The sequence below is a fragment of the Marmota flaviventris genome, chromosome 15 (genome assembly GCF_047511675.1).
Source record: "Marmota flaviventris isolate mMarFla1 chromosome 15, mMarFla1.hap1, whole genome shotgun sequence".
In the NCBI taxonomy this organism is placed as follows: Eukaryota; Metazoa; Chordata; class Mammalia; order Rodentia; family Sciuridae; genus Marmota; species Marmota flaviventris.
Window position 1 is genome coordinate 76887798 of NC_092512.1, and position 17435 is coordinate 76905232.

General features: G+C 32.7%; 1 protein-coding gene across 2 annotated transcripts in view; it reads left to right on the top strand.

Moving 5' to 3' along the window:
* The window catches only part of Atp6v1h (ATPase H+ transporting V1 subunit H), a 108430-nt gene that overhangs the window by 62831 nt on the left and 28164 nt on the right, over positions 1–17435 (top strand). For both annotated transcript variants that reach the window (XM_027932874.2, XM_027932875.2), the window contains 2 exons: positions 9464–9565; positions 15112–15225. In XM_027932874.2, the coding sequence (XP_027788675.1) occupies positions 9464–9565; positions 15112–15225 (216 nt within the window). The remainder of the gene's footprint in view (positions 1–9463; positions 9566–15111; positions 15226–17435) is intronic.

Sequence of the window (17435 nt, forward strand, 5' to 3'; positions counted from 1 at the left end):
GCTCAGTATCATGAGAGACTATTGTGCTGCATATTGATATTCTGGAAAAGATTACAAATCAAAACTAAAAGTATGGTTTCTATTGAGTGCATATTTCTTCATACCTTCATTAAGTCAAAAAATTGTAAGTTGAACCACAGGGTATCATCTGAATATTCTGAATATAAGTCCTTGATCAGACATATGATTTACAAGGCATTTTCTCCCTTTTATGTGATTCCTAGCTTTCTTGGTGGTATCCTTTGAAGTGTAAGAGTCTACTTAGGATTTTGATCAAGTCCAATTTGTTTGTTTGTTTGTTTGTTTTGGTTCCTTGTGTTTTTGGTTTTGTGTCAAAGAATCCATTAACAAAATTCAGCTTACAAAGATTTATCCCATGCTTTCTCTAATATTTTTGTGGTTTTAGCTCTTACATGTTGGTCTGTGATTCACTTTTAAGTTATTTTTATATTTGTGTAAGACGAAGGTCCAATTCTTTTGCATGTAGCTGTCTGATTTTTCAGTGTGTTGAAAAGACTGTTCTTTCCCCATTGAATTCTTGGCCCTTTTGGAAAATTTATCTGACTATACACACATGGGTTTATTTCTGGACACTATACTGGTCTATATGGTTTTCCTGATGCCAGTACCATACTGTCTGGGTCACTGCAGCTTTATAGTAAGTTTTGAAACGAGACATGACTTTGATCTTTTTTTATTCTTTTTTAAAAATGAGTTCATCTTATTTGATCAATCTCTAAGTAATAGGCATTTAGATTTATTGCCAGATTTGTCTGTTACAAACAATGCACAAATTACCTTACTATAACTTTTTAAGATAGTAGACTTTAATTTTTAGAAAAATTTTAGGTGTACATGAAAATTGAGCAGAAAGTACAGAGCATTCTTACATCCTATCTTAATCCCCACCAGCACAGAGTTTCTTTTGATTTTAACATCTTGCATTAGTGTGGCACATTTATTGTAGTTGATAAGCTAGCATTTGATGCATTATTTATTTATTTATTTATTTTTAAATTTATATGACAGTGGAATGCATTACAATTCTTATTAACATATAGAGCCACAATTTTTCATATCTCTGGTTGTACACACAGTATATTCACACAAATTCGTGTCTTTATACATGTACTTTGGATAATAATGATCATCACATTCCACACTCATTAATAACCCCATGCCTCCTCCCCACCCCTCCAACCCCTCTGCCCTATCTAGAGTTCGTTATTAACTGAAATACATTTGTTACCTTGGGGTTCACTTTTTGCATTGTACGTTTCTATAAGTTTTTTTAAAAAATTTATTCTAATTAGTTATACATGACAGTAGAATATGTTTTGACACATTGTAAACAAATAGAACACAGCTTTTCATTTCTCTGGCTGAACATGGTGCAGAGTAACACCCATAGTATAATCATACATGTACATAGGGTAAAAGTGTTTGTCTTATTCCACTGTCCTTCCCATTCCCACAACTCCTTCCCTCCCTTCACTCCCCTCTGCATAATCCATAGTTTCTTCATTCTTCACAACCCCTCCACCCCACTATGGATTAACATTTACTTATCAGAGAAAACTTTTGACTTTTGTTTTTTTGTGTTTGGCTTATTTTGCTTAGCATGGTATTCTCCAGCTCTATCCATTTACCTGAAAATGCTATGATTTCATTCTTTTTTAAAGCTGAGTAATATTCAGTTGACTATATTTGTGTGGGTCCACTTCTGAATTTTCTGTTCTGTTCCATTGATCTAGTTGTATATTCATTTGTAAATACCATACTGTACTTGACTATTATAACTTTAGTGTAAGTCTTGAAATTAGTAGTGTCAGTCCTATGATTTTGTTGTTCTTCATTATTGCACTGGCCATTCTGAGTCTTTTGCCTCTCCCTAACTAAATATATGGGAACAAGATTTAATTTCTTGATATCCACAAAATAACTCAGCTGAATTTTTACTGGAATTGCATTATGTCTATAGATCAAGTTGAGAAGAATTTACATTTTCACATTATTGAGTCTTGTTTACGTACATAAAATCTCTTTGTTTATTTAGATTTTCTTTAATTTATTTGATTTGTCTATCTCATGTGGCTCTTTTACACATTTTGTTGGATTTATACCTAAGTATTTTATTTTTGGGTGCTGTTAATTTCAAATTCCAATTGTTCATTGATGGTGTATAGGAAAACTGTTATGTATTAACCTTATATTCTGTATCTTTGCTATAATTTCCTTTTTGGCTTTTTATTAAACACTAGCTGCACTTCCAATATGACAGCAAATATGAGTGGCAAGACAGGATATCCCTCCTGATCTTACGGGGAAACATCTAGTGTCTCACCATTCAGTATGATTTAGTTGTAGACTTTTTGTACTTCTTCTTTATCAAGAAAGTTTCCTTTTATTCCTAATTTACTGAGAATAATTTTTTTTAATCATGAATAGGTGTTGAATTTTGTCAAATGATGTTTTTATACCTACTGATGATATCATGTGATTTTTCTTTTTTAGCCTGTTGAATATGATGGATGACTTTAATTTATTCTCAAATATTGAATCAGATTTGCATTCTTGGAATCAGTCCTGCTTGGTCATGGTGCATAATTCTTTTTATACTGTTGTATTTGATTTTGTTAGTATTTGTTGAGGGTTTTTGCATCTATGCTAATGAGAGATAGATAGTACTCTGTAATTTTCCTTTCTTGTGATTCTTTATCTGATTTTGGGATTATGGTAATGTTGGTCTCATAGAATGATTTAAAAAGTATTCCTTCTCCTTCTATTTTCTGTAATATTTTATAGAAAAGTGATGTCATTTTCTCTTTAAATGTTTGCCAGAATTAACTCCTGAAACTGTCTGGGCCTATTGTTTGCTGTTTTATAAGGTTATTCAGTCTCCATTGAATTTATATAATAGATACAGGCAATTTTAGATTAGCCTCTAGGAGGACTTTTTTTTTTTCTCTCAAGCCAGCCACTGCTTAAATCTTCTGCAGTTATTCGGTTATACTTGAAATATTCCTGCAAGTTGATGGAGCCAGCAGTAGCTTCTGCTCTCAATAAGCTTTGATTCTCTGTATTTACCTGTCTCTCTAGTTCACATGGTGTTAGTGTACATTTAGAACTCAGTTGTCTGATGAATTTAAGAAGAGTTCATTTTCAAGCTTTTTAGTTGTTGGGGGGAAGGGAGTAATAACTTCCAAGTTGTTTATATGTTGAATGGGAAACTAGAAGCCTATTAATTTTCTAGATAGTTTTGGCTGTTCTCGGTTCCTTGCCATTTCTTATGAATTTTAGAATCCCTTTATTAAATTCTATAAAGCAGCCAGTTGGAGGGCTGAGATTGTGGCTCAGCAGTAGAGCACTCACCCAGCATGTCGTGAGGCCCTGGGTTCGATCCTCAGCACCATATAAAAATAACTAAATAAAATAAAGACATTGTGTCCAACTACAACTAAAAAATAAATATTTTTTAAAAAAGAAACCAGTTGTAACTCTAACAGAGATTGTGTTGAAGCTATAAATAATTTTTAACTATTTAATATATAGACTTTAAATAAGTTTTTTCTGTTTTTTAGATCATATTTTTTTTGACCATGCTTTAAATTTTTAGAGTACAAGTTTTACATTTGTTTTGTCAAATTTATTTCTAAATATTTTTGCTTTTGACGCTAGTACAAATGGATTTTTTTTCTTAATTTAATTTTCAATCATTTACTGTAAGCTTAAGGAAATATATTTGATTTTTATAGGTCAATCTCATATTCTTCAGTCTTTTGGAACTCTTTTTGTTAGTTTAAACAGCTTTTTAATTGAATTTTTGCATTATCTAGTACAAGATTATGATATTTGCAAATAGAGGTGGTTTTACTTTTTATTTTCTAATCTGAGTGTATTTCTGTTTCTTGCCTAATTGCTTTGGCTAGAATCACTACTATGCAAATGTCTTTCTGAATTTTTTTATTTTATTCCATTATCTCTCTATTCTTATTCCAGTGCTACATTGTGTTAATTTGTCATGCTTTATAGTGAGTCAAGGTCTCTGATAATATGAGTGTTCCAAATTTGTTGTTTTTCCAAGGTGTCTTGGATTTTGCCTTTTATGTTTCTATATGTATATTAGAATAAGCTTGTCATGTAAATGGTTTTATTTGGGATTTTGACTCAGATTGAATCAATAGTTCATTCTAGAAGGAATTGATATTTTAAAAAACTTGCTGGGAGAGGTAGTCCTCCGGTCTATGAACATGGCATATTCCTTAGTTTATGTTGGATTACTTTCAAATAATGTTATGGTATTGATTATATTTCATTAAGTTTATACCAGTGCATTTGGTTTTTTGATGTTTTTACAGATGCCTTTTATAATTTTTCATTTCCTACTTTTCCATGAAACTTTTCTGTGCAAGTAGAAATAGTTTGTATTTGTGTTACTTAGTATGGTAGTTTATGGCCAAAGAGTACTTGATATGTTGATGGTATCACCAAAAACCCTTAATATTAGAATTTAATTTTAATAAATTTAACTTTAAATAGCCACAGGTAGGACTGGGGATGTAGCTCAGTGTAGAGCACTTGCCTATATAGCCACATGTGACTAGTGGATGTCATATTGAACAGCGTAGTCTGAGACAGAAGGAGCAAAAGTAGATACATGTATTTGATGAAATATATTTAGGCATGCATATATTTCTTATTTAGATTTCTATGTATGATACACATAATACGAGCATTTGAAGTGCACATTCTATTTCCTGGCATTAGGTTTTATTACTCCATCATATTATTCCTTTTTATCTTTGTATGATCCTTTGTGATTTTTCTAAATAACCAGAAAAAATGGCATTTGGTATTTTGTTTTTCTTTTATGTTTACATGATGATGACAAGTTTGAAATCATTGTTCATCTTATTCCTGAAAATTAGTTGCATAGGATGATAGACAGGAAGGGTATATTAGTGCTGTTCTTAAAACTATTTGAAGAGATAGATGCAGTTGCAGTCTTTAATTCTGCTATTTTAAAAGCACTGTGAGTGCTGACCTTTTCATCTGTGGAGAACCACACTTATTTCAGGCTGTGACATATTTTGGGGTAATTTCAGACTCAGCAAGTATGTGATATAAGTTTGATTTTTCCTCTATTACCTTTGAGTGCAATGGTTTTCAAAAATATCTTGGAGCTTTTATGTTATAGTTTTGAAATAAGTATGTATTTTGAATAAGAAATGTAAAAAATGTAAAAAAATCATTGATGGTAGTTAAAAGCAAAGCCAAGAGAGCAACAAGTTTATAAAACAGGCAGGGAAACATTGTGAAGAAGGATCAGAGCAAATTTGTTGATTGATCAATGAGAATAATAGCTTAAATTCTGTTTTGAATTTATATAGACACTTTTCAAGACAGCATTTCTAACAAACATCAGAGTTGTAAGTCATGTTTGTTCTAACTACAAAGCTGTGTGGCATGTTCCTGTTTGGGCGCCATTAGAATATTTGACAGAATCACAGCTTGTGGTTAATGTGATAGAAATTTAGATTATGATTGATGAATCTATTGTTGACTTACTAACTGTACTCAGAGATGGCTTGGGAGGGAGCTCTTTTTTCTTAACAAAAGTATTTTTTGTAACGTATTTTGAACATTTATATTAATAATTTAAATATTACAAATAGAAACCATACTTTAACAGACTTACAGACAATAGGAAGATATCAGTGGACTAAATGTCCCTCAAAGAGAACCATTAAAATAATTTCTGTGTTTGGTAGATTTTAATAGAAAGTCTCTGTGATTCTTTCTGATTCTAGCATTCTTTGAGTCTGACTGTGCTTTTCAAATATTTATGGGATCATGTTCAAATGCAAATTCTAACTTAGTAGGTTTAGAGTAGGGCCTGTGATTCCAGGTGTCCAGGTGGTACTGTTGTTGTTGGTTTGTACATCGTATTTTGGGTATCAGGATTTCAGCCACATGGAGAATGGTTTAAGCCACTGAATATGGTTTAAGACAGGGATTGACACACTTTGTTTCTATAGAGGCTCAGATGTTATGTATTTTATACTTGTTGAATCATTTACTCCCCGTCTCAACTATTTAACACTACTGTTGTAGTGGTAAAGCAGCTATGAACAAGAAGTAAACTATGAACATGGCTATGTTTCTGAAAAACTTTATTTACAAAGGCAGTTGGCAACCAGGTTTGGCTTGAGCTCTAATTTTCTGACTTCCGTCCAGTTTGAGGTAATCAGAATAAATATTATGTTTAATAAATTTTAACACAATTTACTTACAACTTCCTAAAGCTATATCTTATTAAAATGTCAAGATAATATCAGTTTAATCTTTTAAAATTAAAGTTAAATTCAGTTGAATTTAACTTTAGAATAACTTGTAAATTGGCCTTTTATAAAGGAAACATGCATAATTTGAAGTGTTCAAAATATAAGTATATGGAAAATTGAATATATATCTTGTTTCATCTTTTAGATTACATATGCTGGAGTTGAAAGAATTTCTGTCAGGGCGCAGTTGTGTTATGTGTGTGGCTGGACAGTTAGCAGATAATAATTAAGATTTCAATTGCAACATTTTTAACATCATTTTAACATTTGAAATGTTGAAAGGCATATTACCTAACTTCTATAAGTCTCATTTTATATTTATGTGTTGTTATGGAGAATATTTTACACAGTTTGAAACATGCATAGTATGTATAACAAGTGGTTATTCCTCTCTTCTCTATAACTTGGAAATCCAAATTTTCCAGTTACTCCAGAAAGTAGAAGGTGTGCAATTACTTCATGATGAAATGAAATGATTCCTTAATTGACAACAGGGGTCTTTATCAGTGCTTCCTGTTGTTAATAGATTTTAGCTAGCTAATAGGCTGAGATGGTGACAGGAAAAGATACTCAAGAGACCTTAGGCTTCAGTCTTAGAAGACATTGCCAAGTAAATGTTATCTAGAAATCAAAGTAAGCAAATTTCATAGATTGGTAAAAATTTTGAACAAAGAGAGGGTTTTATTGCTCTTATATATTTGTTGTAATGTAAATAATAAAAGTAAAGATAGTTGTGTTTTATTTCCTACTAATATTTTAAGAAATAGGACATATTTTGTAAATGAATGGCTTGTATGAAAATGAACCACTCAGTGGTTTCAATTTTTTTATTAAATATCTTAAATAATTAGCAATTGCAAGGCATAATAACATCTTGGACATCTTGGTAAAATTAGGTAACCTTTTTAAATGTGTTTATTGCTAAATCTATGAAATCCAAGTTATATCAAACAGACCTGGTTCAGGTCATTCCAGCACTCGTGAAGGCATACAGAACTAAAGTGAATCTTCTTCACTGCTATTCCATCTCAGATTCCTCTCTGGGGGAACTGGAACCAAAGGTAGACTCTCCAGTGTTCTTTTGGGGCCTAGACATATATCACCTGGGTAATTGTAATGAATGATGGTGATGAAAATAATGATGAATTTTTCTACTATCACCATCATACTAAGGATGTTTCTTTTCTTTTTTCTTCTTTTTCGATTTTATTTTTTAGTTTTAGGTAGACATAATATTTTTTTAAAATTTTTTATTCTAATTTGTTATATATGACAGCAGAATGTATTACAACTCATATTACACATATAGAGCACAATTTTTCATATCACAGGTTGTACACACAGTATATTCACACCATTTGTGTATTAATACGTGTACTTAGGGTAATGATGAGGTGGACACAATATTTTTATGTGGTGCTGAGGATCGAACCCAGTGTCTCATGCATGCTAGGTGAGCACTCTACCACTGAGTCTTAATCTGATACTTATCTTTTTTACAAATGATAACTTGAAGTCACTAAGAATGACTTAGTCTTTTTTTTTTTTTGTACTGGGTATTTAATCAGGACCTTGCTCATGTTAGGCAAGTACTCTGCCACTGAGGTATACCCCCAGCCCTGTTGTAGACATTTTAAAAGATGGTGTACATATATATATTTGTGAAAATGTGAAAACATTTCTGTAAGGAAGTGCTCTAAAAATAGAATTGCTAGGTTTAAGGATCTGTGTATGTTAAATTCCATCAGGAGCTGTCAAAATTGTTTTTCCCACTTGGCATCACCAATCTAACACTTAAATTATTGATTTATATTTTTCTTGTGTTTGTTGGAGCATCTATTGAATGGTCACTCTGGTTCTAGTTGTTGCAGATATATTGGCAAATATAAGTCTTTATTGTCGTTAAGCTTACATTGTAATTTGGGGTAGAAAGACCAAATAAGCAATCAAGGAGACAGAGAATATAATGATGGGTGGCAATTAGTACTATGAAGAAAAATGAAGTATGAGAAGAGTATCACAGAGAGTCCTGCCTTAGTGATATGGCTCTTAAGCCAGAGGGTACATTTGAGCTGAAAGCTGAATAAATTATCTTTTTGAGTTCACTCCTGAGTTCAGTTTGATACTTTGTTAATGTTTTTATGTTTCTATTTCTGGGTGTCTGTTGCTGGCATATTAGAAAACAATTGTTTTATGTTAGTCTTCTACCTAGCTATTTAAACATTGCTATTCTGATTGGTTATTATAATATTCTCTGTTTATGAAAGGAGTTGAGAAGTTTCCCCTCCATTTCTGGACCTTTGAACAGTTTAAATAACAGAAATTATGTGCTTCTTGAATAAGAGGAAGGCAGTCTTTCCCCAGCTCCTTGGATTCTGAGCAGCACTGTCTTCCTCCTCCTTCACCCAGGGACTTTTACATCACCTGGGTGGATCCACATCCTCTCGCTGGTGGTCTTTGTGAAGAGAGGTAGAAAATGTAGTAGACCAGCAGCAGCCTTCTCTGCTTCAATCCCTAGTTCATAGTCTCATGATACCTGTGAGGCTCTGAAAGAAGTTTCACTCTGTATGGTTGCATGAGGGAAAGTATTAGATAAGCAAGAGAGTCAGAATGGTGGATTTAGGCTGCCATCTTCTAGAAAACATTCAGTTGCTTTAGTGATTGGACTTAGTCCCAGTATTTTATTAGAAATAAGGCAAGAGAGAGTGGCTTAGTGCTTAATCTATCATCTTGATTGTAGGGTGCTGAGAAGAATCTGTCCCAATACTAACAATTGGTGCTGTGATTTACAGGTGATTTATTTAACAAATATAATTGACAAAGATCTACTGGTAGTCTCATATTAAAATAACTCTTACTCACATTCTAGCTGTCTTTCTTTAGAGGGAGAGGGAGCCTATGATATTTTGGGACTCAGCTTGGTGTATTTTGTGAATCTTCAAGTTAACCTGTTATATATGTACAAAGGCTTAAGAACTGCTAATTTATATATAATAGTGAAATTCTTAAAAGAATATGATTATGTTTATAAACATCTACTTTGAAGAAAATGTTAGGATTATATCTGTGATCTATAAGAAAAAATAGAACTTGCTCTCTCTGGATTAAATTTATTACAGAATCTTGACAAAACTTTTGGAGGTATCAGATGATCCACAAGTCTTAGCTGTTGCTGCACATGATGTTGGAGAATATGTGCGGCATTATCCACGAGGCAAACGGTAAGAGAAAACCAATAATTTCATTTGGGTTTTTTGAAATCTTCAATATAGAATCCTAAGTAATGTGCCTATATAAGTAAAATAGAGTGGTTTAATAGAGGAACTAATTGAGTAAATGGAATCAAGATTACCATAATAGTGTGAATTATGATAAACCCAATTAAAAATGAGTAGTATAAAAATATAAGAACACTTGCAATAATAGTGTTATGTAGTAGCTATCAGAGATTACATTAGAAATTTCATGTTAAGGATTTTCTCTGGTTTGTATAATTTAATTCATTAGACTTTTTGTGAGCACTAGTTATTTTTCTATTACTATTTGTAGTTACAGAGATGACTTATAAGTTATGATTGACCTCAGTAGGTTCAAAGTATAATAGAAAATACAACATCTTTAAGAAAAGTTATAGTAGAAAGATAGTATTGGAATTATATATTCCAAAGTATTAAGGAGACAAGTTAGAGAGGAGGTGATATTGGTCACACAATTAACTTAGATGCATTAACAATAAAAAGATATACAGGTTTTCTAGGAAAAAAATAGAAAATCAGGGTGCCATTATTATATCAAAGGGAAAAACATTAAATGGGGCAAAAGGGCTGTTTTATTTTGTGTGAAAAGCTATGTTCTAATTGTTGCTATTTCCCTTTCTAAATGGTTCCTTATTTCATAAAATTGGGATAATAATATTTCTTTCTAATGAGGTCAATGGAGTTATTCCAGATACAGTGTTTAGAACAGTGTACAGTCAATACTCAATAATTATTGACTGCTTTCATTATTAGTAATGTTAATATTTTATATTCATCAAAGCTATATATGAAGATATATCTATATCTATATCTATATATATACACACACACATTTATCAAGCAACAGAAGTTAATAAACTCAGGAACTGTTAGAATGTGAGGAAAAAATTGGTGAAGCTGTGGTTATATTTGAAGATTTTAGCATTCCATAATTACTCATGACTACTTCTTTGTCCTTATTGTCTATAAATATTTAAACATTATAAAATAGCATGTAAGTAACTTGAGGGAGATGGATATCTTCAAGCATAGAAGCACAGTATCCTGTATAATATCTCCATTATGTAACATTTGTGAGTAGTTTAGTACGATGATAACCTGATTATATTTCTTTCCCCAACTATATTGTGAACTTCTCAAAAATAGCAACGTATATGACTAGGCATAGTACTCACCATACAGTAGGGTATAATAAGTGCTGAAAGAATTGCCAAAAGAAGTCATACTTGTTCTCTTAAAATACAGACTTATATCAGGTAAGTATCTCTTATTTCCTTTGTTCAAAACCTAGCATAGCACATGCAAATAGATTGTTTTTAATAGTGGCACAAACTGTTTGCCAACCAAACCCAATCAGTTTCTGTGTTGAAAATTAAAGTTATCATGAAAAGTAACAAGTGCTCAATACAGGAAACTTGAAAACTATAGAAAAGAATAATAAAGAAAAAATAGCATCCTGATGCTGCAAACCATGAGATAATTTTAATGATGTTTTTGTTCTTCCGCTATGAATACATATTTTTTGTTCTAAAACTGTGGTCTTGTAATATTTTCTCTCTTATCTCTTGCTTTTAGTTGTTTATTTCAATATTTTCCATATAAAGTTTAAAAATATAATGTAATGCTACCTTTAGTTACCTGTATTTCAGCTTCTTGTTTTTACTATAGCAAATTTGGTTTGTTTACAATTTTTTATTATTATTAAAATGGAATTAATATCTTTAAATTCTTATTACTTTCCTTTTGCTGGCTCCCTGAAATAGATTTAATGAGAATGAAACATGTGAGCACCTTTGTGTGTGTGTGTGTGTGTGTATTGAACCCAGGGCCTTGTGCATGGGAGGCAAGCACTCTACTGAGCTATATCCCAGCCCCATGTGAACACTTAAAAAATATCATTAAATGTAGGCCAATTCAGACTCTCATTAACAATATATGAGAACATTATTTTCATGATTCTTGCTGCAGTGCTAAGTGCTATTGTTTCTGTTTAACCTCTTATAGGAGAAAATGGCATTGGTGGTTTTGATACTTTGACTACTTATATGATTTAATAGGAACATTAGCATTTATGATAAACATTTTTAAAATTTGCTATTCACATTATTATGTTAAGCTGCAGCATTATTATGTTAAATTACATTATTACATTAACAACTTCTGTTTGTAATTTTTTATCATACAGAAATTTCAGTTATTATGTAGTGAAAATCATTCATGAAATCATTGATGTTTTATTAATGTACTGGTTACCATTCTGAGTATTGCTCCTTGGAGCTTATGTTCCAGTGAAACATTTGTGGTTTTTTCCAATACTTTTATGCTTAGAAAGTGCTTCTGTATTTTTCCCTGGCAAAAAGATCTTCTAAATTACCTTTTTGTTGTTGAAAGAACTAATAACCTTCCTAATTATAAGGGGAATAAGATAGGTGTGGTTTCTGTGCTCATTGAGCTTATGAACTCTAGAGGGCAAATTGATGCATATATATAGAAGTATCCACTTTCATGTAAATTATGTCATGCCTGAAGTTTAATAACTAGTTTTTAATAATGTGCATGGGATAATAATATAGAGTGATATAATTTCATTAGCCTCTATACAATTCTAAACAACACAATTCTTACTAGAAAATATAAACTCATCTGAATTATTTAAACTATATTAAGAGGGAAAAAGACCGTTAGAATAAACAAAAATAGTTCTGCACTTTTTAGAATATCTGAAGTTTATTCTAAAATTATATTTCTCTATTTCACCAGCTGGTGCATTCCTTAAATGTTCTTACTAGGGTTAAACTTGCTAATCATGTATTATAATATTTGAAGTCTTTAAAGTTTAATGTGCTATTGACTCAATGTATTTTGAAATATAGTTAACACGGTTATCCATATTAGACAATAGCTAAAAAATGAAGTACTTGAATCTTAATTCTAAATTAAATCATCAAAATATCCTTTTTAAAAAATGATCTCTCATTATAATCTGCCAGCTGGAGAATTCTTTTTTCAAGCATCTCTGATATATTTATAATCCAAAAGTAATTGATACTTGACTTGCATATCTAGTTGAGAAGAAAAGAAATGACTATTTTATAGCAGTGATTTCCAGTGGGGTAAGATTATCCCAACTCTAGGACCTGCTAGATTCTGTGGGGTGGAGAGCAGTAAAATGTAGATTGAAAATAAATGCTTTCAGTAAATTGTGTACACACATATCCAGTATCAATTATTAAAAGCAAAGTTCTACAGAATTTTCTTGGCTGGTGCTAGTATGAGAAGATAGTATAAAGGGCAAGGATTTAAAATGTCAATCCTCTGTAATTTCCTTGGTAATACATTTGTTGTGAGGGTACAGGAGATTTAAAAAAATGATGCATTGAGCACTGTGCCCAACATGTAGAAAAGTGCTCATATTTTTATTAAATGATATATGATCCCTTTGTTTTTTCATTCAGTCATATTTTATACATAATATGGCAGCTTCCTGAGATTGTATGTTGATTCTCATTGTTGGCAGATTCTAGACTGGTAAATTTCACTACCTACTAAAATTAATTTGTAATCCCCATGTTAATGCTTATGGCACTCTTATGGTCAATCACGGATCTGTATAAAGTGATGAAAAGCTGAGTCATCAATTGGCACATTTTCAACTGAGGTAGAACAAGGCTATGATCCGCCTTCTTGTGTTTACTCTCCCACAATCAACAAGAATCCTTTACATAGTCTGTTTAGTACCACATTGTTTACATTTCTGGGTCTTTTTGCTATTTATTTTGCCGTTTAAAAAAGTTCCCCAGTGTAGCAGAGTACTGCTGAAGTACTCAGTAGATTTCTAAGCCTAAGAGGTTGTGAAGTGCCTGTGGAGAAAATGTATGTGGCAGTTAAGTTTCTTTCAGACAGGGCTAATAGTGCTGTTGGCCATAAGCTAAATATGCAGAGCAAGCCCTGGGCACAAGAAGTATGTGATCCTATTCTCTGAAGCTAGGCAGGGGCTCCAAATGAGCCTGTGAAGGGCTTTGTTGACTATTTTAAGGATTTAGGTCCTTTTGTTAAGAGCAGTGGTAGTGACTGAATTATTTTAGGTATGGAAAATGATATTCAGTATTTTGCAGAGATCTCTTGGAGTATAATAGGAGAATGTGTTGAGGGGAGGTAGCCTTGGGGTCAGAGCTAGTGTTATCTTAGCCTGGTGTCAGAACTAGTGTCATCCTAGAAGCAGACCTGGGTTTACCACACTGCAGGGACATGGGCTTTATGTCCTTTAATCTTTACAGCAATGATATAATAGAGATGCCCTTGTTCTCCTTGTTTGCAGGGAGGAATTTACTTTATTAGACAGCAAAGGAGTTGTCTAATATAACACATTAATAATTGAACTGGTATATCAGATAGCATTTCAAAGCATAGTACCTGGCACACAGTAAGCACTCAGTTAATGTTTCGTTATTCTTATATTGTTCTCTTCCCCCACTAATTCAACACATTTTTGAAAAGATTCCTAAAATAAAATATGAAAAAGTATGCAATTGAGAGCTTCCCTCTCACCCCTGACCCCCATCCACTCATTTCTTACTAATATTAGAAGCCTTACTGATCTGTGAAGTTGAAACAACCACTAAATGCCTTATTTCATTAAGGTGTCTCTTGTACCTGACAAATGATAGATATCACCCATCAGATCATACTGGTGGATACAGAATGGACATAGAAATTCACATTGTTGTGTTGGAGTTTAAAAGAGACTCCATAGCTCTGTTTAAAAACTACACTTTAAGAACAGAGAATCTCTTTTTATTTATGAAGAAAATAATCATTTTCACTTTACTTTTGTCTGTACTAAGTGAATTTTCAGTGTGTTAGGGGGGTACAGTGATAGAAAACAATGTTGGTTGTCAGTCATCTTGGTTCTTTTGAAGACATGAATTTTCTCCTCTGCTTCATTGCCCAGGAGGTTACATGGCATATCCCATGGTTATGAGAAACAGGCAGCTATCTTAAAATCGGGTCTTTTCCAGGAAATTAACATGGATGCTCTTTAACCCTCTGTCCCTTACTATCTGCATCTAAGCTTGTATCTGTTACACGGCATGCTAACTGCTGGCCTTAATATTGATCTTATGTAAGTTATAAATAATAGACGGTGCTCAATATTGATTTTAAGCAAGCCAGAAATACTGGTAATAAAGAAGTTAATACTCAACTATCCAGAAATGATCAACTAGAGTACTTTGTGATCTATGAGGTATCCAGGTAGATGATCTCTTCTCTTCTCTGACTTAGAAACTCGAATAACAGTTGGATTTATCATTAAGAATTCAGAAGAGAATATATTTGAATATTTTAAATCTGTAATTCAGAGACGAACAATGTAAGAAGGCATGTGTGTTGGGTTTACTTCCATCCATTGTCATTTTTGAAAATCCTTTCATATTTGAACTTTCTTCTTATGAACAGCATGAGTTTGAAAGTAATTGTAGCATCTTCACCAAGTCTCTTCTATTCTGCAGGGTTATTGAGCAGCTCGGTGGGAAGCAGCTGGTAATGAACCACATGCATCATGAAGACCAGCAGGTCCGCTACAATGCTCTGCTGGCTGTGCAGAAGCTCATGGTGCACAACTGGTATGCCTCAGCTCTTCACTCACACTTGTATATTGACCTGCAAGTTCTGTAAATGCTCTGATGAATGCTTGTTCTTAAAGTTAGTGATTTTGATAAAAAAAATAGAAATGTATTTTACTATTTAGAGCAATGACATGATAATTTGAAAATGAACTACACTAATACTTTTAAGAAAAATATACTCAAAGTACTAATATCTAAAACAACTTCACAAGTTTTTTGAAAGGAACCTTGTGATGTAAGTGAATCAGTCTTTTTTGGAGTTGAATGGAATCTAGTTGGGCCACTGATTCTACAGTTTGGTAAGGTCTTAACTATTCAGCATATGGTTAACCTGAATGAATTTTATCAGTTCACATAAAACACTAAAAGCTGATTGATTAACTGATATTCAACTCTTAAACTTCATTCATTACATCCTTTTACTTTGGAAGTAGCCAGATCATGCTTTTCTCTCATCTGTTTTTATTTTTAAAATGAAGATTATTGACCTTTTGTATCCACTTAAAATAGAGAGCAACTGCTTAGACATAATGGTAAGCCCTTTGTGTACAAGACAGAATAAATGAGGATCCTATTTTGCCTGGCTGTTTTTAGCTGTAGGTTGGTTGTTCAGCACTCTTCTGAACAGTTCAAATGCCTCTTCTCAATCTTACTGAAGGATGCTCTGGTTTTGAACTATTTTTGTTAAGGCACAAGTAATAAATATGCAGTACCTATAACTGATGATACTGTTCCTAGCACTTCTAAAGGACAAAGTTATGGTGCACTTGAATGGGTGTATTTAAAGATGCAGGTGAATGTAGTACAGGAGAATACCCAGGAGTGTTGCTGTGGCCTCCTATATTGAATGTTACGGTCCTGCCACTTAAGACTTTTCTCATAAATACTGACATTTATGCATTCTCACATCTGCTTTTTGAGCACTTGCTTTCTGCTTGGCTAATAATAGGATAAAAGTCAGTGCAAATTTATGGAGAACGACTAGAGAAGATCTCTTTTGAGTGGGCTGAGATGATGATGATGAGGAACCAGCCATATAGCTAATTTATTTGGGCTAATTCCTATTTCAGGTAGAAGGAAGGAGAGGGAAAAAGACCCAGGAAGCAGGAATGAGCTTGGCTTGTTAAAGCAATGCATAGAAACATATTTGGTTGTGACACTTGAGGGTGGTGCTGCTTTTGGCACCTAATGGATAGAGACCAGGGATGCTGGTGAAGATCCTACAGTGCACAGACAGCCTCCACTTTAAAGAATGTTCTATGTCAGTACTGAGGAGGAGAAACTCTAATTTAAAGGGACAGTATAAAGGCCAACATGGGAAAGTATATTGAGAGGTAGGCAGGAATAGGATCATGGAGTGTCTTGTCGGCTGTTGTTTGATTCTTACTTTTATAAGGTAAAATGAAAGCTATAGAAAAGGGTTATAAATAGGAGAATGACAATATTTGATTTATATTTTAAAAAAGATCATTTTGACTGGAGAATGGATCATACAGGGGTAAGTCTGAAATTAAGAAGACTGTTATAGATGGTTCTTATGGTGGTCGTTGGTAGAGGTAGTTGGAGGCCTAGACCAGACAATAAAAGTTGAGATAAGAGGTAGGTGGACTTCAGGTGGCTCCTAGAGCCAGTACCACAATTACTTAACGGACTGAAAATGTTTGTATTTTTTCATTATCTTAAGTGCAAGAAGAATGGGATCAAAGTAGAGGGCACTTGAAAATGACTTTTTATCTAAACAGCAAGAGGACAAAACTTCAAGTATCACTGGATTTTCTCTCCTTGTTTCACTTTACCTAGAGCTAGATTTTTCAACATAAATGAATTATTTAGCAATTTGATATCTTTTGACTTGTTTATATCTCATCTGTGGAGTTATTTTTCCAAATGTTAACATTTAATAGAGTTTAAGGCTGTGGGAACCAAGTGAGTTTATATTTGTTTGATGTTTTTCTGAAGTTTCTTTTGAAAGTCAGTTTTATTTTCTCTTTTTGTTGATACTAGGCAATGCTAAAACATAATTCTTGTTGCGTTAATGAAGAAATTTAACTTTATTATTTCTTGAATTGGATTTTGGGTTTATTGTTTTCTTTTTCTTCTAACAACTGTATAGCCCAGATGTGAAAGAAAAGATGAGTATGAAATAGGATGTTGATCTTTTCTCTTGGCCAGTAGAGAAATTTTTTTTTTTCATTGAGAATTTTTGT